Raw genomic sequence first — 25,295 nt, 5'->3', positions numbered from 1 at the left:
ACAAAAAGGTCGGACAACAGCGATTTAATCTTTAACGATGGGGTGCTGGTTATTTAAAATCTTTATATTTAAGATAACCAAAGCAATCAGATAAATGTGGGGGGAAACATATTATTATTACTTCTCTTTGAAATGTAGCTGAAGGAGCAGAAAATGTAAGTCTGCATATGAGCTGGAGATCTCAGCTCGCAGTGGATGCTGCAGCAGGACTATGAGGTTGTTTTGGTGCAATAAACAGAGTAACTGCATTTTGTAAACAGGAAAGTCCCAAAGTCACAAAGTCCCTGGCACTTGCTTACTCACAACACAAGAGGCAAACAGCATCAACATGTTCGATCAACATACTTGAGGAGTTACAGCAGAGCTGTGAGCATATCGGGTCCAACTCTTGACTTAAAACGTTTTACATACTCAATCTCTGTTGTGGTATTTTGACAGATCAATAATACAAATATAGATCTGGGTATCTCAGGAATTCCAAATGACAAAGGTGTCAGCTCAGTAGGTCCTGAGAGTCTTTGGGTATTCAGTGTATTCAGTATATCAGGAGACGATCTGACATTTTTGAGGGATTTCTCCAGCTATTTGTAGCCATAGGACTCCACTCTATCACTTCCTAACAAGCAATGAAAGAGCGGTACAAACAGTAAAAGCACTCTCTGACGTCTGAGAAAGACAAGTTGGTGAGGGAAACAGGCAAGATGATGACGACATCTGTTTTCTGAGAGGCAGATTTCTACAGACAGCTTGATAAGAGATAGCAACTGTCCAGGACAGTGGATCTGAAGTCACCCCCCACACCTGCTTCGTTTACCTTTTTAGCTCAGTGGTTGCCATATCGACAGGTAGTAAACTTGGCTTTTGCCCCCTTCACTCAATGAGTGATTCACATTCTCTTACAACTGCTTGACTAAGGGAATGCTTCTTGCATCATTCTTTATTCAACAAGTCCTTTGATTTTGCACCGCACTGCTATTAAATTCCAGATAAAATCACATTCATTACCTATCTTCAACATGAGTGCCTCCTCAGACCATTTGTTGTGTCCTCTGCCTTCCTTGGCTATCGCTGTGTTTTCATGCATGTAAGCAGCCGGTGGAGAGCTTTGTAGATGCAGGATGTTTATGCTGGAGGGAAATGCGATCCATCACTGACCAGAGCCGTTTCCCAGGTGCCTGTGCACAGCCCTGCACAGTCATCTCGTCTCGCCTTGCTCTTCTTTATGACAGGCAGCTCAGGGAAGAACCTTCAAATTATATTCCCCTGAAAGAAAAAAAAAACACCAATACACACACAACACATATCTGAGTTGGAGAAGTGGCAGTGGTGCTTCTACATGTGTACCTGCTGTAGCAATTATACAGATCAGAAGCCGAGGCGAGGACACACATCAATGCACATCTTGAATAATTAAACAGTTGTAAGGACAACTTACCAACCTAATATCTGCATGTCCTCTCTTCCTGATGTGTGGAAGAAACAGCAGCTGCTTTCCTTAGATTACAATCACTAATCTTCATATCATTAGGAGCAAAGGTGCAGCGTTGCTCAGTGACAGGGTTTTAATTACACTCTCAAACAGTCTTTACACAGGAGAACAGTGGAATTACATGAATCTGGGTTATATCTGTGTCCATTTGACTTCGGGTCCTGCGGGGAGTGATCGAACAACACATCATTATATCAGTTGTTATACAGTACTTGAGCAGGTGAGGCAAAGAAACGGAAGTCATCAGTGCATTTTTCTAGCAGCATAGTGGAGACATGTTTACTCTACAGCCAATCAATAAGCAGCCATCCGTTTTAATCAGTCCTTCAGATAAAAGCTGCATGATTTTTTTAACAAACGCTACAGTAGACACAGCAGAGTGGGGACTGAGATACAGCACTTCAAGGTGGAAAGGGTGAAAGAGGCTTTTGAGAAAAGGCATCAAAGGGAAAGAGGACACGCTAAAGAAACAGCAGAAACTGTGAGTAGCCTACAGGGAATCCATGCAACCGAACAATGGGGCGCGCGCTGATAAAAGCCTTTGAAACAAGTGGACTTAAAATACACTAAGGCTAAAATCATACATAAAACACATCCTTATGACAGCAAGGCTCCTTGTTTAAAAATACCAATATCAGAGGTTTCTATCAATTATTATTATTTATAATCATGTATAACACTGTAGTGCTTAAAGTGTGCCCTATGCTACTGTTTTTACTACATGATTACACAGTTAGCTGCATTGTAAAATGTGCAATGTTTAGCCATTTAGACTGAGATCTATCACTTTGCATTAGGAGCTCAGATTGACCATGCTTCGACCATTAAGAAAAATATTTTTTACAATCATCTTTTACAGTGTTAAATATTGGTAACAGAGACATTATGCACACAAGAATAACACATAACGGCCGTTCATACAGAGTACAAACAGGTTTGTGAGGATACTGGTTGTCTTAAAAACATGAGATGGAAGTCTTTACAGGGAAATTTTGCCCCAGACACTATTAATCTTCAATATACAATTACAGCGTTTGTATTCTAGACTATTTTAAGATGTTAGGAGGTTGTCTTCATTTGAGGAGGATGTACTAATTTGACACCACATCTGAATGGTAGATATGGAGCCAGGAACAGTCAGCTAGCTTAACCTTCATTTTCTTATCCTTGCGTAACTTCACAATAAATAAATTGTGGTAGTAAATATGTTGTCCCACAAATGATGGGACATTTCCTATGAACATGTTTCTACATTTGGGAACATTTCTTTCTATGTAACTATTCTATTATAGTCTAACCAACAAATGGCAGCTAGATAAATTTGTTGCCAAAGCTGTTGGTAGTGAATATTGTCAATTGTCTGAACTTTGGGCATCTTTAACACTAAAATCACTATATAAATTGTGCATAAGGAGATAGGTAGCATTTGGCATGGTTTATTTAACAGTACCTGTGACACGTGAACCATAGTATCAAGATGTATTCTGGGTAATTTAGAATAAGGGAAGATTTTCTGTGTAAATTAGGGATCTAAAACTTTGAGAAGTAAGCAGGCAGACCATACATGTCAAGCCTGTACTTGGCCCATTCAGTCATCCTCTGGTTTGAGCTTTTCTCTCGGGTAAGGATTCGAGCAACCTTGTTCAGCTTCTCCTCGTTCCTCTCCAGGTATCGCATGCCCTCCGCCTGCAGCATGTTGAGCTTCTCTTGCCGGCTCTCATCCATGGAGATATCCTCGCTAATGTAGGGGTTGAAGCGGAAGTAAGTGTTTGCTGGGAGGAAGGCGTCGAGCATGGTGTGAACCTCTGCAAGAGAGGATGTGAGGTGAGACATAGGCTGCATGTATCATAAACACAAAATTAACTTTCTAATAGTCCCAATATGTGTAAACATTCAAACAGTGAGAAGGTCATGTCAAGGGCAAGTCGAAGCTCGTCTGTCAGCACTGAGACAACATTACATGTGTCACTGAGTGCTGAGGAATGAGACTGAGGTGATGCCAAATGTAAATCATGGCCGTCTTCATCTGCCTCGCATGAGCAGTTTAAAATCAACAACATAGAAATGCATACAAACAAGCCGTGGGTAACAAAACAGTGAAAGCACGCCTTCAGGAAAGACATTTTTTCCTGTGTTCCCACACTATCCAAACATGAATAATATTAGCTGTACAAACTGAAAAAGGAGTCACTTGTCTGCAGGTTTTATCGACTGTTCCTGTAATATTATATCCAGTAAACATTCTGTGCTATACCGCATTCTTAAACGGTAAAGAACCTGACACAAATCTAGCTTGAGACAAGCTTGATTAAGACAAATCTCTCTGTTTTTTCTTCCTTTACAAGATAAGCATTGTTTCAAAGTCCTTTATAGTTGACGGGTGCACAGCTGCGTGGGTAATTGCACAGTCTAAGTCATTTGGATGAGCTGTTTTTGCCATGGTAGCATGTCACTGACATTAATCCAAATATGGGCAAAGAGACGGGGCGTGAGTGGATCTGAGGTGTGCAGGCACACCTTTGATTATGCTTTAAGAATTGCAAGGAGAAACTGTCTACAGAGACCAAAAATGTTCCATTTTCTGCTGCGATATATAGTGTGTGTTGGGAGTGACTTGCTTAGGAGTGACCTGGAGGAACTGCTGCTACAGGGGTTGCTCCTTGGTATTGCCTAGCATAGGGCAGCTTGTGGCCTCTTCTGAACAAGTGCTGCAAATAGCATGGTACAGCTCACTGACTGCAACACATTCGATCTTTTGCTGGTTGTTTAGATGAGCACTTCTTTAGACATCTCCCCAGTACTGTTGGTTCTTCTTATTTATCAGCATTGCCAGGTGCAGAACTCCAGATAATCACACAAAGGCTCCAGCATGATTGTAATTCTGTCACTTTGCTGTGCCTGGAAACATTCACAGGCTGCACAACAGGCAACAAGTCAGCATTTATTATGTAAGCACCAGGACACTTACAGCATCCTAGCATAGGCTGCACGCACAGCATTTCATTTCACAAAGGTTTTATGAGAGGATGTGAGCACAGCTGTCTTATGACAGAACATATCCGGGATCATTATTCCCGACTAGTTTAACAGTGATAATACATCACTGCATGTTTAGTTAAAGAACCAAACTCATTCCACAAGAAGCTGTATTTGCATCTAAACCCCTACATGACCAGCCTTATCTGCCCAAAACAACAACAACAACCCCGAGCCACACTGATATACCACGGACAAAGTGGGAGGCTTCTGAACACTCAGCTTTGGAAAAAGAGAAAATCTGTGACAAAAATTCTTGCTAATCTGCCGTTTCTAAATAACAAAGCCTGTTGGAAAGCAGGGGAGGGCTTAATCCCAAATACAGGAGGAACAAGTGCAGAGAAGCATCTAGGTCACACACTGCACCGCAGCAGCAGCAGCAGCGGCAGGGAGGGGACCGAGCCAAATTTAGGCACAGCAGCAGTGCCCATGTCTAGAGGTGATAAGGAGACGAAGAGGTTACCACTACACATGGTCACCACGGGATATACCCAGAACTCACAGTGCAAAATATTCTACACCGCTGACATGATAACCCAATTCCATTCCCTTCAAAATAATACACCAACAGGGCATCTTTGTGCAATACAGTGTGTATTTACACAATCGTCAAGTGTTGACCTGCGCCACTGCAAACAAAGGCAGTTAGACTCCTTTCCATTCCATCTATTCTGTCTTTTGTTTTGCAGCTTTTGGGAACATTTTCAAGCAAACATTTTGCTCATGTTTTGCTACGAATGCTTACATACAAACCTTTTTCAGAGCGAGAGAGTGTGAATGTTTGAATGAAGTGCTACACTCAACACTTTTTGTGTGCATGCTTTGAGTTGAAAACGTTGGTGTTACAGAGGCCATCATGAAATATATTTAACCACACAGTTTGTGTAGGACCTGTCACCATGGTAGCCAAGAGAAGACATGTGTGCAAGAAGACTGGTTGGATCTGAATGTTGCTGATGAGGTTCACCTTTATATGACCCATTTTACTCTATACTCTTTAGAAAAAGTGAGAACAGGGGCCCTCCAGCTATGTTGTATTGAACCACTACTACAAAGTTAGCAACTGACAAAGACACATATAAAAAAATGATTTTACAGTGTACTCTGTGAGGAGAACCTCAGAGACACAGAACAGAAGATGTTCACCTCTTTCAGAGTGCAGCACAAGTCAAGAGTGTAATTTGAAGTCTAAATTAGTGGAGCTGCATTAGAATTTTTTTTATAAAAGGTGTCATACCTAAAGAACAATAAAACAAATAAAATACAATGCAATCATTTCTAAAAGGACCTACCCTCGGTGTCTGTGGCACTGCTGATGACATTGGTGAGTTTGGTTTTGAGGCTTGTGTAGGAGGTGCTGTTCTTTCCAGCTGTTTCGAAGCGTCCCGTACCGAGCGAGACCACACACTCTAGGGGCGTATCGGGCCACAAACACTTAGACTCATGGATAGCAAGTGCTGTGGGGTTGTTAATCAGCAGACCTCCATCCTGTGAATAAAAAAGAACAAGTGCTATGTTACAACGTCCTTATTTACAGGCTCTGAATGGTGTTTTATGCCAAGAACACAGACCGCTAATTGGCTTTGAAATTTAAAAAAAAGAAACTTGAATGGTCAATAGATGGAATTTTTGAAGAACATCTGACAAAAAGAAAAAAAAAATCAATGTGTAGTTCCAGAACTACTTGTGGGTCTACAAAGCACAGTGCTAAATTGTTGTGTTTTTTCCCCCATTTCCCCCCCTTCCTTCACAGTTTCAGTCAGATGGGCTTTGATATCGAACAACCACCCAGGAGTGCTTTTGCTTTGGATCCATATTGTACCCGAGGCAGTGGGGGAGTAACTGGAGAGGCTGTGGGGATTGTTGAATAGGCATGAGGCTGAGGGGCCGCAGGGCTGCGGGCTGGCAGAAGGATCAAACACACAGGGGCCAGTCCTCATTAAAGAGGCCAGGCTGGGGGGGGGGGGTGAGCCGCAGGGGCCCCATGCGTCTAGGGAGACACTAGAATGAAGAGTGCTTGTTTATGTGACTGTGTGTATATGCATGTTGGATCGAGAGCTCATGCTTGTTTAGAGTCAATGAATATAATAACGTGGGTGTTTCTGACAGCCTATGTCACATGGGTACACACACACACACACACACAGGGAAGATGACATCTTTCCAATAACATAGCAGCCTAACGACAAATCAGTGCAAACAAGGGTAAAATGTGAGTTTCATCCAAAGACCAGGACATGAGGCACTGCATCAACTAATAGCTCCATGATAGCGGATGCTGGCAAACTTAACATATGATCTATCTCAGTCTACAGAAGCTCTGTTATAATTGACTTGTGATTGATATTTGCACACAAAATGACTCCACATTTACTTTACTCTCTCTTGGTATGCTTCAAAATGGAAAATCATCTATAAAGGTTTCAAATTTCAGAGTAAACCATATTATCATATATATGCACAGTAGTGTCATGTGGTCCTATACTGTGTGCGTAAAAAGTGGCCTATGCACACATTTCACAGGAACACAGAAGAAACAGCCTTGCGAGAAGCCTCTGGACAAAAGTGGATAAAGGTACAACCAATCAGAAAAAATGTGTTAAAATCCATCAGCAATACTCTTCTAAACATTCACTGTATCAAACATAATCAACCCCAAGTGTAAATCCATCTCTTTGACTATGACTCTTTAATCAGACAGATCACACGATCTCTGCCAAAGCAAATTAAACGCAGCCTCAATGCAGCTCCCGGGCTACAATTTTAATAGTTCCTAAGGAGAATAACTATTTATGCTCTGATTCAACATGTTCAACAATGTAAACAAACAGCTATTAGCCCACAATCATGCAATTACACGGCATTAATTGTTAAGTGCTTATGTATCCAGTAACAACAAAAACAATTCTCAGCTCTACTGTTAAAAGCCATCATGTTTAGCAGCACTCTGCTCTTCTCCAAGCCTTTTCACTACTTTTGGTACATTTGTGTGGCCAACATTGGGGACAATCCATTCAAAGATCAAATAACCTTTGCATAGGCTTATGTGGTGAAATAAAGAAAAATACAAAAGGCTTTAGACCTTCAGTCACATCATGTGTAAGAATTGTAGTTGTGAGGGGTAGTCTGTTATGATGATGTACTGTTTGAATCAATACTACAGTTCATAGCCTCATAGCCTCAGAGAGAAGCCATCATTAGCTGAGATGGAAGTCACACAAAGAGGACTTCACTCTGTCACAAAGTATGGAGGAACTGCTGAGGTAGCCGTTTGTCCAAAGCACGTCATTATGCAGCAGTAGGGTGTCTGGCAGACCAAGAAATGAATTCCAGAAAAAAAAGGGGGCAGAATTTTGCAGGATTGGATGTGCTCCTAATGGAGACTTAGAGGGACTTGCAGCAGTGGGCACCAGGCAAAACCCAGCTGGAAACAAAACGACTAAGCAGTTTTCTTATCACTCACACCACTGTGAGAGGCTCCATTTTCTGAACTCTGTGGCAATTATGGCAACAGTCCGGTCCCTGTTATGGGCTCATTGTGCTGTGAGCTGGGGGCAAGTTTCACAGGCACAGTGGCCGGCCTTGCACACAGTGCCAAGGCATGTAAAATTAGAAGCCAACTGCGTAATGGTCTTGTAGCTGGGGGCTGAATGCTGTAACTCGTCTCCATTTCATTGCACCTGCTCGAGCAATTCAAGGCTGAAGGATATAGTCTGGGCCTTTGAGGAAAGTCAGGGTGTTTTGGAGTAAAGAACGTCTGTGGTGGCTTTATTTATTCTGTGTGTGGCACTCTTTTTCTTCCTTTTAAAAAGAATAAATAACTTAGATGCAGCTGTCTTTTTTTTTTTTTTTTTTTTTTTTTTTTTACACAGGTGTCGGCAACAAAGAGGCACCAAGCTACAGTGGAAAGAGTCTGGCAGAACCCTGGCTCTTTACAGCTACTTTTTAGAGATATAACTATACTTGGTCCACTGCCATCTTCTCACACAAGGCTTTCTTGAGGACAGAACATATCTGAGTGAGGAGTTAAGTAAGAAACAATGATCTACTCTGGACAATCTGCAAAGGAGCTTTGCATACAGAACAGCCTGACTCAGACCTGTCAAACATTCAGCTTAACATGAGGCATAGGTCACTTCCATTTATGAGGATTTAGAGCTCTAATTATGCTCAACTTGAAATGATTCGTTTCTGCTCTGCTGAAGAGACGTGCTGTGTGCCAACAGAAGTTGTCTTCAGATGGTACGGTCCTATCAGGTTTGACCATCTGACCGAGGTTTGACTGCTTTGAGGTCATACTTCAATCAGATGGAAAGGAATACAAACTTTGAATTCTGGCTTCCTGAAAGGCCTAATTATTTCCTCTGAGAGCTTTTCTTGATTCCGGTAAAACTCGTTAGTTAATGCTCCAGGGAATCTGAGTTCATTTGGTCTCGCCCTATGCCCTTTAGGGTTTTGATGGCAGATTTACAAATCAGCTCTTCAATTTCCTGCAAATAAACAAAGCAAGTTCTCAACGAGAACTCCACGATTCATTTCTTCGGACGGGCAATTAAACCAAGTGCAGAGAGTAAACAACTCTGTAACAAACATGTTAAAATAAGATATGTGATTTGTATACATTGGTGTTTAAATTTTCTCTCCACTGTCATTAACTTTTGGGAGCTTATCTATATTGTGCTAGTTTAGACCATCGTAGAGGAGGAGTGCTGGTTTGAATAGGAAAGAGGTGCTATCATCAGGATCAGTAAAAGTCATTTCACGCCCCATTGTATGTCAGCTTCCATTAGCTGGGACAGCAAGCTTCATCCCTTCATGTGCCTCAGCACTCTCTCTCTCTCTACCCTGTGGGTGAGCCTCAAAGTAGAACCTTCAAAATGCATCTGCGGTAGCATTCACATCACAGCTCCATTCAATTGCTTTCCTCTCCTTAAACAGGGATGGACTGAGGGGCACCGAGCTTGGTTATGATTTATTATTACACTTTGCCAATGAGGCCCTTTTTCTTAAATGATTAATTAGGGAAGAATTGCATAAGTCATGGATTATGTCTGTCACAGTAACAGGACTGTTTTCCAGAGATGGTCAACCTTGTGTTGTGCTTTCAATTCTTAGTATAAATCTACCAAATCAATGTATGCTGACTGAAGATAATGTTTTCAGTCACTCTGCATTGTATCACAAAAATAAATCTGCTCATTCAGAAAAAAATAAAAATAAATAATAGCGTAAATTGCATCATATGCTCATAAATGGCACCATTGTCACCAGCAGGAATAGGAATGTGGACGGTATGAGCTCTACTCCCTAAGCGGCAGCCAGGTCAAGTCAGAGGTCTTCATGCCAAATTATGTGATTCTGTCAGCTAGTGTCCACTTGGCCTTTTTAGCTTCATAGGCCCCAAAGGTCACACCGAGGTTCCAATCATCCTTCCAGGCTATCAACAGAAGAAGGATGCATCTATGAGACAGCCAGCGTTTACCCGGCAGGCAAAAGCGATTGAGATATACTGCCGACTGTTACCTATTTCCCACACATTTGGTGAATACATGACCACACATGAACAGCCGGTATTAAAACAATGAATCATCCCCGCCGGCCGTAGCCATTGAAATTGAACTGAATGACAATTCACAGGGATATAAATGGGTGCAGAAATCCTTGTTCATATTTACTCAATCACCAGTCACTCCAGGCATTATGTACATATTTGACAACTTCATATTAAAAAAGCATAATTTCACTGGATAATTTAAACCTTGTTTCTCTTACTGAAAGCACACTGGCATACCAATATGTTGTAATAATGGTCTGAAGCTGTGATTAATTGTAAGAGAATCTCATCTGGAGGCGCTGCAGTCAAAAGTCTGCTGAATGTGATGAATGCTGAAGAAAGCATGGGGGCGGTAGAGACAGAGGAAAATCTAGGAAAGCTTTCACAGTGCAGTCAGTAAATATAATCTTTGGAGGAGCTTAATCCCTACACAAGTGTGCAAATGCAAGCCATTGTTAGGCAGAACAAAAGGAGCAGTAGGTGATGTGACAACATAAGAATCCATGTGAGTTTATACTCAAGGGACAAAGACCCTGAGAGGAAGAGGAAGCTGTTTGAAGCAAGACTAATGTCTCTGAGCTCCTTCCTGCAACAGCCTGCAGGCCAAGGTCTGAGGGCGTAAGACAGGAGGAAAGTGGCTAAAAAGCTCAGATTGGCCCTCTGTCATCCTCCTGAATGAGTGTACCACATCTGCGCACTGTGGTGCTGAGGATGTAATTTCTGACTAATGACGCAAAGAAAGAGCTGTCAGAGTATCAATGATTTATTGAGCATAATTATACAAGACCCTCTGATGTTTTTTAGACTAATTCACGCAGAAGAGACAAAAATGATGGGGATCTCAATTTGACCTCCTCCATCTGGGTCTGTGTGAAGTGTTTCTGCTGTGAGTTGTGCCACATTGGGGCTTTTCAGAGGTCACATGGGGCGTACAGCCCGACAAGTCCCCCTACTTTCTGACATCTGCTGGTATGGATGGGCACAAAACAAGTTCTCATTCCTCCCCATCTCCTCAGGAGACCCCATGGCAACTAGGCGGAAAAAACTGTTCCACGGATGCCCTGCCATCCCCTGTGAAATGTCTGTAGTCTTCTATTTCATTGTTTTTATTGGCAAGACAACTAAAACAGCTTTAATGTGGAACACACATCTCCACCCTCCATTCAACTCCTCTAGTTTTTTCTCTGCTCCTTTTCCCTTGTTTCCCCCTCTCATGAAGGCATCTTCTTTATAGCCATGGTAGCCACTGTGAGGCTTTGATAATCGCATGGCTGCTCTTCTTCAAAGGTCTCACTCCATGTTACAGTTTTCCCAACATTATTTGTCTGGAACTACACTTAAAACAAAAAAAAAAGTTTTGATCTAATCACAGAAACATCAATGAACAATCAACTTTCTTTAAGTACTGCTTGAGGATCCCAGCCTTCTTTCAGCACACGGTGCAGCGACTCTTACGCTCATCGTACAAAAGGATGATTGTTCGGGTCTTGAATTAAATGGAAAAGTCTGTGGGCGTTTGTGGAAAACAGAGAGATGTCTCTCTCTCTAGGGAATCCTGACATCATCCACCCTGCATGCTATAATAACGACAAGTCTCAAGTAGCCAATGAATAAAGTCGTCACACATGGTGGCATTTTGAAGATGGCCAAACATTCACATGGAAAAAAGCAGCCTGGAACTGCATATAAAAAAGTTGTTCTTTGACTATAATACTCAAGTCAAATGTCATAATACAGTTAAAAGGAGCATATCAAACATCATAATCAATCAGTTTTAATGTAAGGCTTGATTTATTATTAAAAACAGAAACAAGTGGGAATTTTGATATAGAAAAAAAAAATCTAATTTCTATTGTTTACACTTCTATAGATAGTTGATATTGAGGTTAACAAATGATTTTGTGTTTTTGAGCTATGTTAAGCAAAAGCAGGAATTGGAGAAGTTGGAGAAGTCATTAAGGTAGTTTCTGACTCTAAACAACCAGGATATGCACCGTATTTTCTGGACTATAAGTCACACTTTTTTCATCCTTTGGCTGGGTATGCGACTTACACTCAGGTGCGACATATATGAAAAAATATACAATTAGTTATCCTTTGGTCCTGACGTCCAACTACAAATATAATGGCAGCTGTTCTGTCCTTCTCCTGACGGTTCTCGTCCACCTCCAGCTTGTCCACACTTCCTGGAACGTGTGCTTGCAGCTGAGCCGATAGGCCGACAGGTCGCTAATTCCAGACAGCTATAGTGCACAGTAGTCTGCCTTTTACTCATTTACAGGATGTTTATAGGAGTTTCTGTGTGGCGAAGCTGAACATTTCTCTGCGTGAGGACCTATTGAAATGCGTGTCTCACTCTCAATGTCCTGCAGCCGCACCACTTAAGTAAGAGGAAGTCAGATGCAACGTTACACTAAAAACGTAGTGATTTACGCTGGCCCGCTGGTGCGACTAATACTCCGGTACGACTTATCTATGGTTTTTTCTTCTTCATTACGCATTTTTTGGCTGGTGCGACATATAGTCTGGAAAATACGGTAGTAGGTAATATTCTGTATCAAATCTGTATGAAATCTAAAGGGGACAAACCATGGAACAGAAGAAGCAAAGTTTCTATCAGAGATAGTATTTTAAAGTGAAGAATTGTTGATGTAAAATGAATCCAGCTCCAAGTCAGGACAAAGCAGAACTTTTTCTGTTTGAATTAAGCTTTCTATTTGGAACTTCCTCTTGGCAGAAACAAAATGAAATTACAACACTTGTAACTGATTTCACATCAGATGTGTTAAATACATTAAACTCCTGACGGTGTCTCATCTTCTCAGTGTGAGGTTTCCTGCTGGCGGCCAACTAACAGCAACACGAGTTGGAGAAGCAGTTCCATAATTAGATAGTCTGTGTTTTCATTTTAACGAAGCAGATGCAGCAGTCTAACAGAGAAGAACTGTACTGGGTTAATTTATGCATCTCAAAGAAGAGGGGGACCTGCTAGACAGCATGCTGGGGAAATCTCCCACTGCAGCTGGGTTTTCATCAGTCAGTCTCTTTCATTCTCTGCCCCTGCACTTCCCCATTCACCTACATAACTATCATGGCTTCTAATTAGGGGTGTCAGCATGGGATATTACATTCGATGTAAACATGTGCTCATTCACATGTGTCAAGTGGATGCTGAGTACGCCAGAGTCTGTACCCGAAGATTGTTGATTCAAGAAGACTACTGATATTTGGATATTACAAGTCAAACAGAAGCAACATGAATACCTTTATATTCTATATTAAAGATAATATAATTCACTCTTCTTTTTTATGTGGTGTATTATTCCTTTAATGTGTTCCGTCTAAGCCCTTACTTAAAAAGGCAGAGCAGCCATACATATTGATCAGTAAAACGGCAGAGTGGTCTGAGAGTTTGTTTTGGTTTCTGATGGCTAATGCGTACCTGTTTAGTGAAGATGGATCTAAGTGTGTCTGACCCTGACTCTAGCCCTCACTTTCCTGTCAAAATGTAGCTGACTGGAAATAAACACTGATGAGAAGGAAATGGAAGTTCCTCCCCGTCTCTTGCTGCGTGGAGGATTTTTATCATTAGGCTTCTCAAAATACTTCAAATACTCTGTCAACACTGACTGCACGGGGCATTTTAATCCAGCAGCAGATGAACAGTAAAGTCACGTGGTACTGTAGCAGAGGACTGCAGTTAATTGCCATCCAAAGTGTGTAAATATGCTTTGTTGAAAGACAGGAAATAAGCCTTTACAGGGATAATAAATAGGATAAATAAACATCAGTGTGATTTCAGAGGCCTAACAAAGCTTCAATTGTGTTGAATGAGTTTTTAGCATAAAAATGTAACTGAATAGAAATAATACTAGCACTGGTAGAATCAGTTTTGTCACATGTTTGTGCCAGGTTTTGTGAAATGACTCCCCCCTCCCCCCCAAAAAAAAGCATACAGTGCAAACTCTAAATTGCTCACAGATTGCTGCTGTGATTGGAACTGACCTGATGGAGATCATTCCCCAAAGTAAACTCCTGAAAATACCCAGGAGCGGCTGAGGTGGCACGGATGGCCTGCCAGAGCTGGTGCTGGCAGCCCCCCAGGTAGTGCGAGCGCACCCCAGGCAGCACGTTGTAGTTCCTAAACACATACGCTTTCAGAGTGCCCCGATTCACAATGGTGCTCACAGCTGCCACCTACAGGTGAGGAGAGCAAAATTACAGTGAAAAAAATCTTTCCTTTTCAGAAGGAGGCAGCATTTCACAAACAGATGAAAGATGCAAGTGTAATATCTGGTTTGACATCCTGGCATATCCATTCAATATCATCTCTGCTCTCCGAGTCTCAGAGAAGTCAGCTAAGATTCTATAGACTTCTTTAGACACACTGTCGTATATGTCTATTTTCCTTTCACCTGTCATGTACAGAGATGAAACTGAGATAGAGAAAGAGGTGCTTTCTTTGTGATATTCTAGTAAACAAGGTGAGGCGGAGACTCACTGGTCTGAGGCAGAACAGAACAAGTGGGGAGAATCCGAGCATCTTCACAAGCTTACCTTGGGGCATTCAGGGTTTCTTGAAGTCTCCACCAGGAGGTGGGAGCCCATTTTCTCTCTGTGGAGGCACAGAAAGGCAAAGTTATTTTCTACAGTACGGCTTTCTGAGTTGTATAATAACTCATAACTGATTTAGAAAATACTCGATTTTGCAAATATTTTTTCTGTTTCATGGAATTTACAGCAATCAATGTACAATATATAGGATTCTATGACTGGGGTCCAGTTATTTCCACAATATAGAATACACAATATATTGTGTGTGCGCCCTTAAAAAGCTCCTATACACAACAACAAGATCAGAATATTAAAATATTGTGACATGGTTCTATTTGATCCCACCCTGTCAGTGATAATAACAGTGAGACTGACTTGAGTAAGTTCTCCCAGGCATCGCTGTCATAGAAAGCATGGTTCCAGCCCATTTTCACGGTGCCAACAATCACATTCTGCTTGAAAACATCTGAACCAAGCTTCCGGTAAAGATCATCACACTCGTTCAGAGGGATCTGGAACACGCCCAGCATGAAGCCTAGAACTGCACCTGAGGTGGGAGCAGAATCAAACTTTCAAAGAACATCCAGCTGTAAACAGGAAGCATGAGAATTTCAATCACTGCTTTGAGAATGTAACAAGTTGGTTAGACAGCAGAAACAAGGGGGAGCCGGTACATTTCACTTTAGCAACTTTCACACTTCAGGTACTACATGTTTTACTTTCAGGTTAATGTGATCAGCCGTATTTAAGGTTAGAGGATGTTGTAAAGCACCTGCATCTGTCGCCACATCTGCATTCCAACCCCTGCATCCATTTCCCTCTGCTACCGTATGCTCACAGCCTCTCTTTTATTAAGTTGTACAGCCCTATCATTTAAAGTCACTGCATGCCATAGCAGTCTGACCACGTTATTAAGTAGTAGGACTGCTGCTGCCACAGCTACAGAAAAGTGACCAGGGTACTCATTAGCCCTAATCTGAAAGGGGGCATTGTAAGATAGGGTTTAAAGGGGGATAATAGCGTGAAGCTGTTAGGAGTAACCTCACCAATGATTAACCATTCATTGGAAGTGCACAAAACTAAACAGGGACATGAGACTATTGCAAAAGATTTCTTAGAATCAGAAAGTCTATTTTCTCCCAATTATTAGGAAGCCTGACAGGATTAAGAGGCCACATTGGTGAAGCACAGGCAGAGATTAAGTTTACCTGAATAATGCAGGTAATCAATGATCCAGATGTGGCACAGATAGGTGTTCTAATACGCAGATTAATTGACAGATTACATTATTGTTTGACAACACCCCCTAAACCCTAAAATGAAGCACCTCTGCAGAACTGCTGCAGATTAAGATGAAGAGAGCAGAAAGAAGTTTAAACCTTTATCTGGTAGAGATTAAAGTTCAAAGTGCTCTGTGAATAAAAAGCAGTTTTTCAACCTGCTATGAAATGAAAGCAGCAGATCAGCAGCCCGATGGTGGCCCACAGCACCCTCTTGTGGTCATTGTATATACCGTCAGGCAAAGTTGATTTACAGTTTTACTTTTTTTATTCTTAAAAGCATGTTAGTTGATACAAACACAAAACTACATATCAATACTAATATTAATATTGTCATAGTGCTGCAGCAACAAAATTGAATGGGGTAGAGTTGCTTTTGAAATTGAGGTCAAATCAAGAGCAGAGTCGCAAATGGGTCAGTGAGTGATCTGTGCTGTCAGATCAGGCTGTGCTCTGCACAGTGTTGCGCTGATAATCCCCACACATGCAACAGTATAAATGTAGAGAAGTAGGGCAGGAGGACAACGTACCTGTGCTCACGCCACAAATATAATCGAACAGTTTGTAAATAGGTTTGCCAGTCAGGGCTTCCAGCTTGTGTAAAGTCTGAAGGGCAAGAAGTCCCCTGGAAATATAAAGCCAGACATTAAAAAACACATGACTGACTTCATGATTGAAACCTTAAAGCTGAATAGATCACTGTGAATTGATTTTTTTTTTTCAAAGCATTCATTCATGGCCCCATGTAAACACTATTTGGTTCTACAGTATATTGAAACGACCTAGTGCCAGGGATTGATTTATTGAAGGAAAAAATGAAAACAAGGCAAGAAAGGAGAGTTGAACTTACCTTAAACCTCCTCCATCAATAGATAAGATCCGTACGCCTCGGCCCTTAACAGGTTTATGATAGCCCACTAAAGTGAGAGCTTCTCTAACTGCTGCCCTCAGCCCCGGATCGTTGGCCTGCTTCAGACGCAGGAGGCACGGAATAACCTTCTCCTGAGGAACGCATAAACACACCATAGCTGCATGTTACCAGGGGAATAAGAAAATTGTGTTGACTGTAAATGTAGAGGAGGGACAGGTATGGGTGAGGGGGGACAGGGTAGCAGTTAAAAGGGAACCATTAACACAAACATTCCTCAAGTGCAAAATAATACATTTCATACAGCATGAACTGCAACAATCAATGCCTCCTGAAAACTGCTCCCACAACTCATTAAATAAATACATTAAATTTAGAAAAATATTCAATATGTATTACGGTCTTGTGTATGGGTTGAGTACCAGACATGGGGACGTGATACGTAAACTACGTACGCTGGCAGCAATTCACCAATCCGCTGAACAGTACGTCATACGTACACTACGTACGCTAGCAGCGATGAACCAATCAGATGGATACTACTTAACACGTACACTACGTACGCTGGCAGCAATTCACCAATCAGCTGAACGCTATGGTACTGGCGCAGCAACTTCCAGCGGATTACGAAGAAAAGCTGGCCAGCTTCCGCGTCTACTGCAGTGAAAACATTGCCAGCAAAAACATCCAGCCCGGCCACATCACCAACATGGATGAAGTCCCCCTTACTTTCGACATCCCTGTGAACCAAACTGTGGAGAGAATGGGGACCAGCACGGACCACGAGGCACGAGAAGTCAGCGTTTGCTGTTGTTCTCGGTTGCCATGGTAATGGACAGAAACTTCCGCCTATGGAAGAGGAAGACGCTGCCTAAAGAAAAGTTTCCAGCAGGAGTCGTCGTTAAGGAGAAACAGACAAGGAGAAAATGGCCAGGGATGTTTATGTGAAGAGACTGGATGGATTTTTTTACGCTTTTTTGTTTTTTTTTTCTTCACGGTAAATAAAAAATGACATGAATGATATGTAGTACAAACAGACTGAATAATGTGGTTGAAATAAGCATGTGAGGTGTCTGAGCGCTGAATTCAGACTCAAAAATTCAGAGTCCGCAAAGTGGCCTACGTTATTTCTGTGGCGAAGCTTAAAGGTAGGGTAGGAGATTTTGAAAGTAAACACACGCCCCGTTCTCTCAGAGCTCACCCGGAAGCCACGCCTCCCAACCAGTCTGTGACTTCCACAGATGATTCATATTCTTCGTTTTAAAGCGAAACTGCCGAACTAATCAGTTGCTATCGGAGTGTAAAGAGAAGTTACACTAATTTAACACCAAGTGCATCAGAATGAAATCTCCTACCCGACCTTTAACAATAAAGGTTGCGACATAAATAAATACTACAGTAGGCAGTCTGCATGCACCAGCCTAGTTCAGGGACTGAAGGGAGAAAACACACAATCTGCTGCCACAGCAGACATAAAGATGTTTTGTCACAAACACATGCAAACATCACAGTATTATGTTATCATAGGACATGATCGTTTTTTACCTAAATAACACACTACTGTATATTATACATATGAGCTCTGTTGCTAATTTCTCACCTTGACAGCAACAGCACGAGTCTCTGGAAACTCCAAGAGGTGGTAACTTAAGTCCTCCACCCTGCTGATATAGACTCTTACGTCCGATGCCCTGTAGAGTGCCTGGACCAGAGCTCGAGTTCGATTATCCACACTCACCCTGGCAATAATCTAGGAGACAAAAATACCATTTTAATGTGTGCAATCAGTTAGATCTTACTTTCAACCTTTAGCTGGGGCTGGTTTAAGGCAGATTCTACAGGATAAAATGCTAGATACAAACTGATAAGAGTAACAATCCGAGTATGAGTTTTACATAGAATTGATTACTGTACTAATATCATCCTAAATTATGTTTAAATATGTTTAAATATGCACATAAATGAGCTAAACATTTTAATAACTGATTATTGCATTTACTAGCACCCATAGTGAGGTGTGGAAAAACATTTCAAAGCACAGTTCTGTGTGTGATATGACGTTTCACACCCCCCTGTGTAAATACACAAAGCTGTAGGTTTGTTCCAGATATTTACTTAAAGTTGCTGTCATTAGACAGAATTTAGGGCCATCACAAAAAGTGTTACATGAGCTCACAGCACAAAGACCTCAGTTTACCTATAGTGTGCGCACCACTGGTGATCCTCCAAATACCCAACAGGTTATTTTTGAAAACAGATTCCCAGAATGCAGACAGCAAGTCAGCACACTGCCAACACACATGCTGGGTGTTGTAATGTGCTGGTCAGTGCATAGACTGTTGTCCCCCAGATACTCAAAACTACCTGATGTGGGCATCATGTTTCACTCAAACATAGACACAGGTCAGATCCCATGCAGAATCTCAGTGTCTGGTCCAGTACAAAAAAACAAATGTTTGCACAAGACAGCATACAAATGTATTAGAGTACTGGTCACTGAATAACTCATTGGCAATCATAAGAAAAGATATATGAATGAAACTTTGCTGCAAACATACCTTTTCCCTTTGAAGAAGAAGCTTCTTGGCTTTCTCCTCTGCAGCCTTCTGTTCTTGACTAATTGTGGCCTCAGCCTGTTTTACTGACACATCCTCGGATTTCTTCTCCTCCACTCTAGGAACTTTGGACTCCACTGTCCTGAACTTAGGAACAAGGGGAGCAATGTAGTTCCCAACAAATGCTTGCACGGTGGGAGCTGAATAGGACAGGTACTGTCCTAAGCTTTTCTTAGCGGATGGATGAGTAACTGGAGAAGCGGGGTCTGTTTTATCAGACACCAACATGAGGTGTGAGGGTTGTTGATCCTTAGAGGAGGTAGAGGAATTGTTGGCATTGTCCAATTTTTTGTCCTGAGTCTTTGTACTGCTTCCAAAATATGTGTTTATGTGATGGGCTAGGTAGCTGTAAGTCTCATCCAGGCTGACTGAAAAAGTGCTGGGATGGAAAAGTGCAGTGGTTTGTTTGGAAGTTGTGCCTTTCTCCCTCTCATTCTCATCCAGTGAAGGTAGAAGCTCCTCCTGCTTCCTAGCAGAACTAGCTTTGACAGTGGGTTTCAGTCTTTTCTCCTTAGGCTCAGGCACAGTTGGTACTGTGGTGGTGACAGTCGGCTGAGTAGAGGTGAGAGGAAGAGTGGAGGTAGCATCAATTTTAGCAGCAGAAGTGGAAAGAGGCGGATTGGGTGTAGTAGGAGCAGGAGAAGGCTTAAGTTCGCTTTGCTCAGCTTTTGATGTTGACTCAACACTAGCCTCTGATGTTTGCTTAGCTTTTATTGCATTAGGTTTGAGTCTGGCAAGTTTAGACAGAAGGTCTGTATGTGTTCCGCTCACAGCTTTAGAAACTGTGTCCAGCGTGCTCCTGACCCGTGACATGTGTTGGCTCAGACCAGTAGACCACCTTGAGGCTGAAGTGTTCAAATACGGGGAGCTGGTGTGTAGTCCCAGTCGCTGTTTCACCTGGTTAGTTTTAAAGCTCCATCGTTTACGACCCCTGCCCCTCAGGTAGTGCTTCCAGCTGAGGGAGCCAGTGTTGTGGCGAACAGGTTGTTGCACGTGAATCCTGCAGTGAGAGGTATCACACAAACGAAGTAACGCTGCTGTCTTGTGAGCATGTGTGTGACACGTCATAAATGCTTTGCTTATTTTCACCCATGTATTTGGAGCCCATCTATGGTTCATATTGTTTCAGGGCACAGGGGGGTTATAAGCCATCCAAAGAAATTAGGTCTATGCTCTTTCTTTTCATTAACCTGGTGATGAGCAACAAAAAAAGAAGATGAGAAAGACGTACATATACATACATGGACAACATGTACATAAACATAAAGAACATCTCAATAAAACGTGACATGAAACACAAATGACATGAAACAAAACACTGAGTGAACCGAGGTCATTATTCTGTAATTGATAAGTCCTACTTTTCTTCTACTCCAACAAACATTAGCTACGTGAGCATTAGCCATGAGCTTGCTAAAGCGCTAGCTTTCACAGCGGAGCGATACAAAACAAAACAAAATAAGCCATACCAGTCTATTTACTTTGTCGCATCAAGCCAGCGTGGAATCCTTTAAATTCAACATTAAATCGCTATTTTATGTTAGCGCTAACACATCAGCACAACGCCAGTCAACCTAATATCTGAAGTCCAGGGTGACGTGATGGCGATAGTTGAAATAAACACAGCGATCACGTGATCATCCATTTGCCCCACCATTGGCTAGTTGGCCCTTGAATCGAAGCTGCTGATTGGTTTAGGGAGTTCTGCCGACCCGACCTAGAGCCTATCGCTCTCCATTGGCTCCACTGCAGAGGTTTCGCTTCTAATGTAACAAGGCGTACCCCGAACTTTAGCAGGGAGGGTGGAGATATCATCCTCACCCCTCAAAACAAGACATTTGGGCGAATAAGAAATGTTAGAATTTTATTTTTAGATAAGATCATGAAAAGTATAACGATCTCCAAAGTTTAAAAAAAACACTCCTGGGAGAAGACATACAGTATTAGCACCGGTCATAGATATTGTGTATATAAGTTTATAATACTTCTTTGTCCAAATATTTTAACAATATGTATTTTAATAATTACTTAAATATACCTGAAAACTTTGAAGACGAGTCACTTCCTTCTCTGAATTAAGTTTATTAGTTTGATTGCCGTTGCTAGGCAATTGTTGTTGTTGATTGTTGTTGTTGTTCTTCTTCTTCCGTACGTTTTTTGGCGCAGCGTATCTTCAGCATACATTGGCCGATTTCAGCCATTCAGCTATCAAAATGTTCATCTCATTGAAGGAATGTTGTTGCCTTCGTTGACCGACAGGGGGAAGAAATACTTAACTCACCCCGCTTGTTTACCGCGAGACCAGAGAAGAAGAAGAAGAAGAAGAAGAAGAAGAGGAGGAGGAGATGGAAATTAACCTGTTTCTTAACCTCACCGTTTATTATCGCTGTAGTATTTGATATAACAGAGACGTCACATTATCATGTTTGGTGTCGGTTAAATTGTCAATAGAGAAGCGGTCGTGCCCCCATAAGGTAGGTGATTTGTGCCTAAACGTGAGAAGACAGTAAGCGGAGCAGGTTGTGTTAGCTGATGTAAGCTAATGTCAGGCGATGTTGATGTCAAGTTAGCGATGATGCAGACATCCACGATGTTTCAGTGCGACCTTACTATGTACAAACACGTCAAGACAAGCGTTAACTGATGTATCATGCTAACTAAAAGGAAGACAACAAGCATGTTGCCACATGTTAGAAGTATATGGTTAGCTAAAATCTAGTAAAATAACATCATTTATTTATAAATTACCAATCACTTTTTTGTGTATTGCATGTAACCGATTCATTTTTCTTCTTATTGATCTCTTTGACAGTGGGGAACACTGCACCCATGGCAGCTGCTCAGTCTGTGGTATCGTTTGCAGTGTGCAGCCTCATGATAACAGAGCTTATACTGGCCAAGAAGGACTTCTATGATATACTGGGTGTGCCTAAAAGTGCCACGGAGCGCCAGATAAAAAAAGCTTTCCACAGACTTGCCATGAAATATCACCCAGATAGGAACAAGGGCCCGGACGCTGAAGCCAGATTCAGGGAAATTGCTGAAGGTAGAGTTAAATTGTTCTGTTTTCTGTTATAATGGGCTTTTTTTTTTGTATCTGCCACAGATTTTAATGTTGAATCCAAATCCTGTCTCTCTTCCTCCCACACAGCTTATGAAGCTTTATCAGATGAGACCAGAAGAAGAGAGTATGACCAGTTTGATGACATGTCTTCCTTCTTCTCTGAGGAAACACAGAACAGACACACACAGGGCGCCCACCAGCCTTTCAGCTTCAACTTTGACGACATGTTCAAAGACTTTGACATCTACAGCCAGAACAGGCATGCACGTCACCGAAGACACTACGACGAACACTCCAGATCCCACAAGGATACCCACAACAGACATAAAAGACACTTTCACGGTGGAGGCTTTGGAGCAGGTGTCCTAAATGACATGTTTGATGACATGGAGAGAATGTTTACTTTTGACAGACACGCTAAACAGACTGAAAACAGATTTCATGGTGCGACGAAACAACACTGCAGAACAGTAACACAGCGTAGAGGAAACATTGTAACCACATACACAGACTGCACTGCATCTTAGAATAAAGTTAATTAATTCAATTTCCCCAAAGATGATACATTGCTCTTGTATTAATTAAATAGTGGAAAGCCATTTGGTTCAAATGCTGTGAGTTTTGAACAGTCATGTTGAGAGATGACACAAAATAACAAGAACTGAATACACTGTTTACTTAGCTTATTGCTAAATTCTTTTCAAGCGGATTCCTGTGTATGCTCATGGACTTTAAGTGATTGTAGTGTTTGCTTAGTGCTGAATACATTTTAGGGTAGTTTTTTGTCTAGTTTTGTGTGTCTGTTTTTGTCAAGCACTTTCTTTTGATAATACAGTGAAAAATAAAAGTCTTGCACCGTATGTTACAGAAATACATGTGCTCAGGGAGTACTAGGTCTGCTCCCACTCTGTTTTTAACAGTTTCTGGTTTCTTTGTATAGACGCTGCTATTATAAGTCTCGAGCCACTATAGGCTGTAGAACAATAGCAGCCTGTGGTTTTGCTTATGGTTGTCAAAATGGGCAACAAAAACCTGGGACCCTCCACATGTTGGGGTGGTTTTTGGAGCTTGTAGTACACGCTCTACAATGCCATTCATGTTTTTATATTCAGTAGAGTTGAAAAGTAAAGAAAGCAGATACAGCATTAGTGGACTGTTTAGTTTTTTAACTATTGCAGAGATATGGGAAAAGGCTACTACTGCAGTTCAATTTGTATTAACTATTCCTTAGATTCTTTTTAAGTTTGCTTTAGTTTAGGTCCTATTTAGGTTAGATTTTATATTGTTATTTTTTTCCATAGTATCATAGGACTGAGGCTATTTTTAGTACAAAATATGTCATATTTGACTTAAAAAAAGAAGTGTGGAATTAAAAAAGTTCAACCTATCTTTTTAGTGGAATTCCAGATAAACCACAAAGGAATGTATAATGTTTTAAAAGTCACTTGTGGAGGGCCTGTTCAACTGTGACCTCACTACAGTACATGTTAGGGTTTGCAGGTCTAATTTTAGAGCAGCTTATGCTGTAGTGGACAAAACATTTTCTCTCATGTGACCCTCATCCTGTGAAATTACTTAGATCTGACACCGTAATGTCCAATACTCACTACATATTGTGGTATACAACGGCCAATGTCATTTTTTTTGTAAAGAAAATATCTTTTTATCTTATTTTGTGGAACACTAAGACTGTGGCTTCAATCACATTTTTGATAAAAGTCATTTAATGGCATATAATGGGTGTAGAATGTGGCCTTCCAAATCAGGATCCTTACACCTCCAAAACATGGTGTCGTCAGTATTTCCACACATAACCGTTCCATATATGGAGACAGGATCGCTCAGAAGTCAATGGCAAATTACTCTGTGGTGTTTTCACTACACACAGACTGCCACAGTCACAATTTATATACATTGCCCATTGTTTAAAACACAATTGTAAAAATCTGTGATTTTTTTTTTTACAAACCACATTTTTAATATGTTACAGACGGGCCAGTCATTTAGGTTCAAACTTAAAATAAACATGAGATTGTAAAGCTGTGAGTCAGAGGCTGGACGAGTCTCTGTTGTGGTAACTGAAAAAAAAAAATATATATATATATATAAATATATATATATATATATATAATTATATATATATCTTTTTGGTTTGTTGTAGTTAACGATGTCATCCAGGAAATGTAGTTCGGCAACTGATATTGAGGCTGCTGAGCGGAGACTTTAGTAAACTCTAACTCCCATGATGCAACTCTGCGCAACTGTGTGCGCAGTTGTTGGCAGATCCAAAGAAACGCCAGGCAGTAGCTTAGCTGCGGGGACATTGAATGACTTTGTACCCGAGCGCTTAGTTCGAAAGTTGTGTATTTGACAGGTCGGGATCAGTATCGGAGCTCATGGAGGCCCTCATACCTGTCATAAACAAACTGCAAGATGTATTTAACACAGTCGGCGCAGATATCATCCAACTGCCGCAGATAGTTGTGGTGGGAACGCAGGTGAGAGGCGTCACTTTGCCTGGAGGTTAGCAAGTTTGTTAGCCTGCGCCAACTTATTGTTTTGGCTGCTTCGCTTGTCTTTTCCACTGTTTTTGTTTCAGTTTCGGTCATAACTGCCTACACACAATGCATACGTGTAGCCTTTTCTTGTTTACCACCACCCAAGCAGCAAAGTTAGCATTAGCTAGCTGTTTTGGTTGACAGTTGACAGGCACATCCACGAGTTAGCTTTCTAATCATTCCGAGAAATCAAATGAGTATAAGCATCTGTCTTAAAATACTTTTCAGTAACACACTTGCTAGTTCTAGGGAGTAAAAATTGTTTAAAATAATAGTG

The 25,295-nt window shown here is 41.4% G+C and overlaps 3 protein-coding genes across 6 annotated transcripts in view; 2 read left to right on the top strand and 1 right to left on the bottom strand.

The window, feature by feature from the left end:
* Positions 1-1,548: 1,548 nt before the first annotated feature.
* On the bottom strand, positions 1,549-21,011 carry LOC114452438 (calcium-independent phospholipase A2-gamma). Of its 3 annotated transcripts, none has more exons than XM_028431755.1 (10): positions 20,866-21,011; positions 19,340-20,586; positions 18,382-18,531; positions 16,764-16,915; positions 16,444-16,538; positions 15,009-15,180; positions 14,637-14,694; positions 14,085-14,276; positions 5,818-6,013; positions 1,549-3,294 (listed from the first exon to the last, which is right to left on the bottom strand). In XM_028431755.1, exons 2-10 carry the CDS (start codon positions 20,513-20,515, stop codon positions 3,020-3,022), a joined length of 2,466 nt encoding a protein of 821 aa, XP_028287556.1. In that variant the 5' UTR covers positions 20,516-20,586; positions 20,866-21,011; the 3' UTR covers positions 1,549-3,019. The 3 variants fall into 3 exon arrangements, with proteins under 3 accessions (XP_028287556.1, XP_028287557.1, XP_028287558.1); XM_028431756.1 differs by having other exon boundaries at positions 20,878-20,992; XM_028431757.1 differs by lacking the exon at positions 20,866-21,011 and having other exon boundaries at positions 19,340-20,396; positions 20,486-20,586.
* Positions 21,012-21,678: 667 nt separating this feature from the next.
* Positions 21,679-23,320, top strand: dnajb9a (DnaJ heat shock protein family (Hsp40) member B9a). The gene is made up of 3 exons (XM_028431299.1): positions 21,679-21,870; positions 22,209-22,442; positions 22,548-23,320. The coding sequence occupies exons 2-3, from the start codon at positions 22,226-22,228 to the stop codon at positions 22,985-22,987; spliced, it is 657 nt and encodes a 218-aa protein (XP_028287100.1). The 5' UTR covers positions 21,679-21,870; positions 22,209-22,225; the 3' UTR covers positions 22,988-23,320.
* Positions 23,321-24,727: 1,407 nt separating this feature from the next.
* The window catches only part of dnm1l (dynamin 1-like), a 9,015-nt gene continuing 8,447 nt past the window's right edge, over positions 24,728-25,295 (top strand). For both annotated transcript variants that reach the window (XM_028432147.1, XM_028432146.1), the window contains exon 1: positions 24,728-24,958. In XM_028432147.1, the coding sequence (XP_028287948.1) occupies positions 24,857-24,958 (102 nt within the window). In that variant the 5' untranslated portion in view covers positions 24,728-24,856. The remainder of the gene's footprint in view (positions 24,959-25,295) is intronic.

Source organism: Parambassis ranga, chromosome 19 (genome assembly GCF_900634625.1).
Source record: "Parambassis ranga chromosome 19, fParRan2.1, whole genome shotgun sequence".
Lineage (NCBI taxonomy): Eukaryota > Metazoa > Chordata > Actinopteri > Ambassidae > Parambassis > Parambassis ranga.
This window is presented reverse-complemented; position numbering and strand designations above follow the sequence as displayed.

Coding starts and splice junctions, on each gene's coding strand:
- LOC114452438 (XM_028431755.1), bottom strand. CDS start 20,515: ATGAACCATAGATGGGCTCCAAATACATGGGTGAAAATAAGCAAAGCA. Junction 18,532..19,339: donor TTCTTCTTCAAAGGGAAAAG/GTATGTTTGCAG, acceptor TTTGTCTCCTAG/ATTATTGCCAGGGTGAGTGT. Junction 16,539..16,763: donor ATTGATGGAGGAGGTTTAAG/GTAAGTTCAACT, acceptor TTATATTTCCAG/GGGACTTCTTGCCCTTCAGA.
- dnajb9a (XM_028431299.1), top strand. CDS start 22,226: ATGGCAGCTGCTCAGTCTGTGGTATCGTTTGCAGTGTGCAGCCTCATG. Junction 22,443..22,547: donor ATTCAGGGAAATTGCTGAAG/GTAGAGTTAAAT, acceptor CCTCCCACACAG/CTTATGAAGCTTTATCAGAT.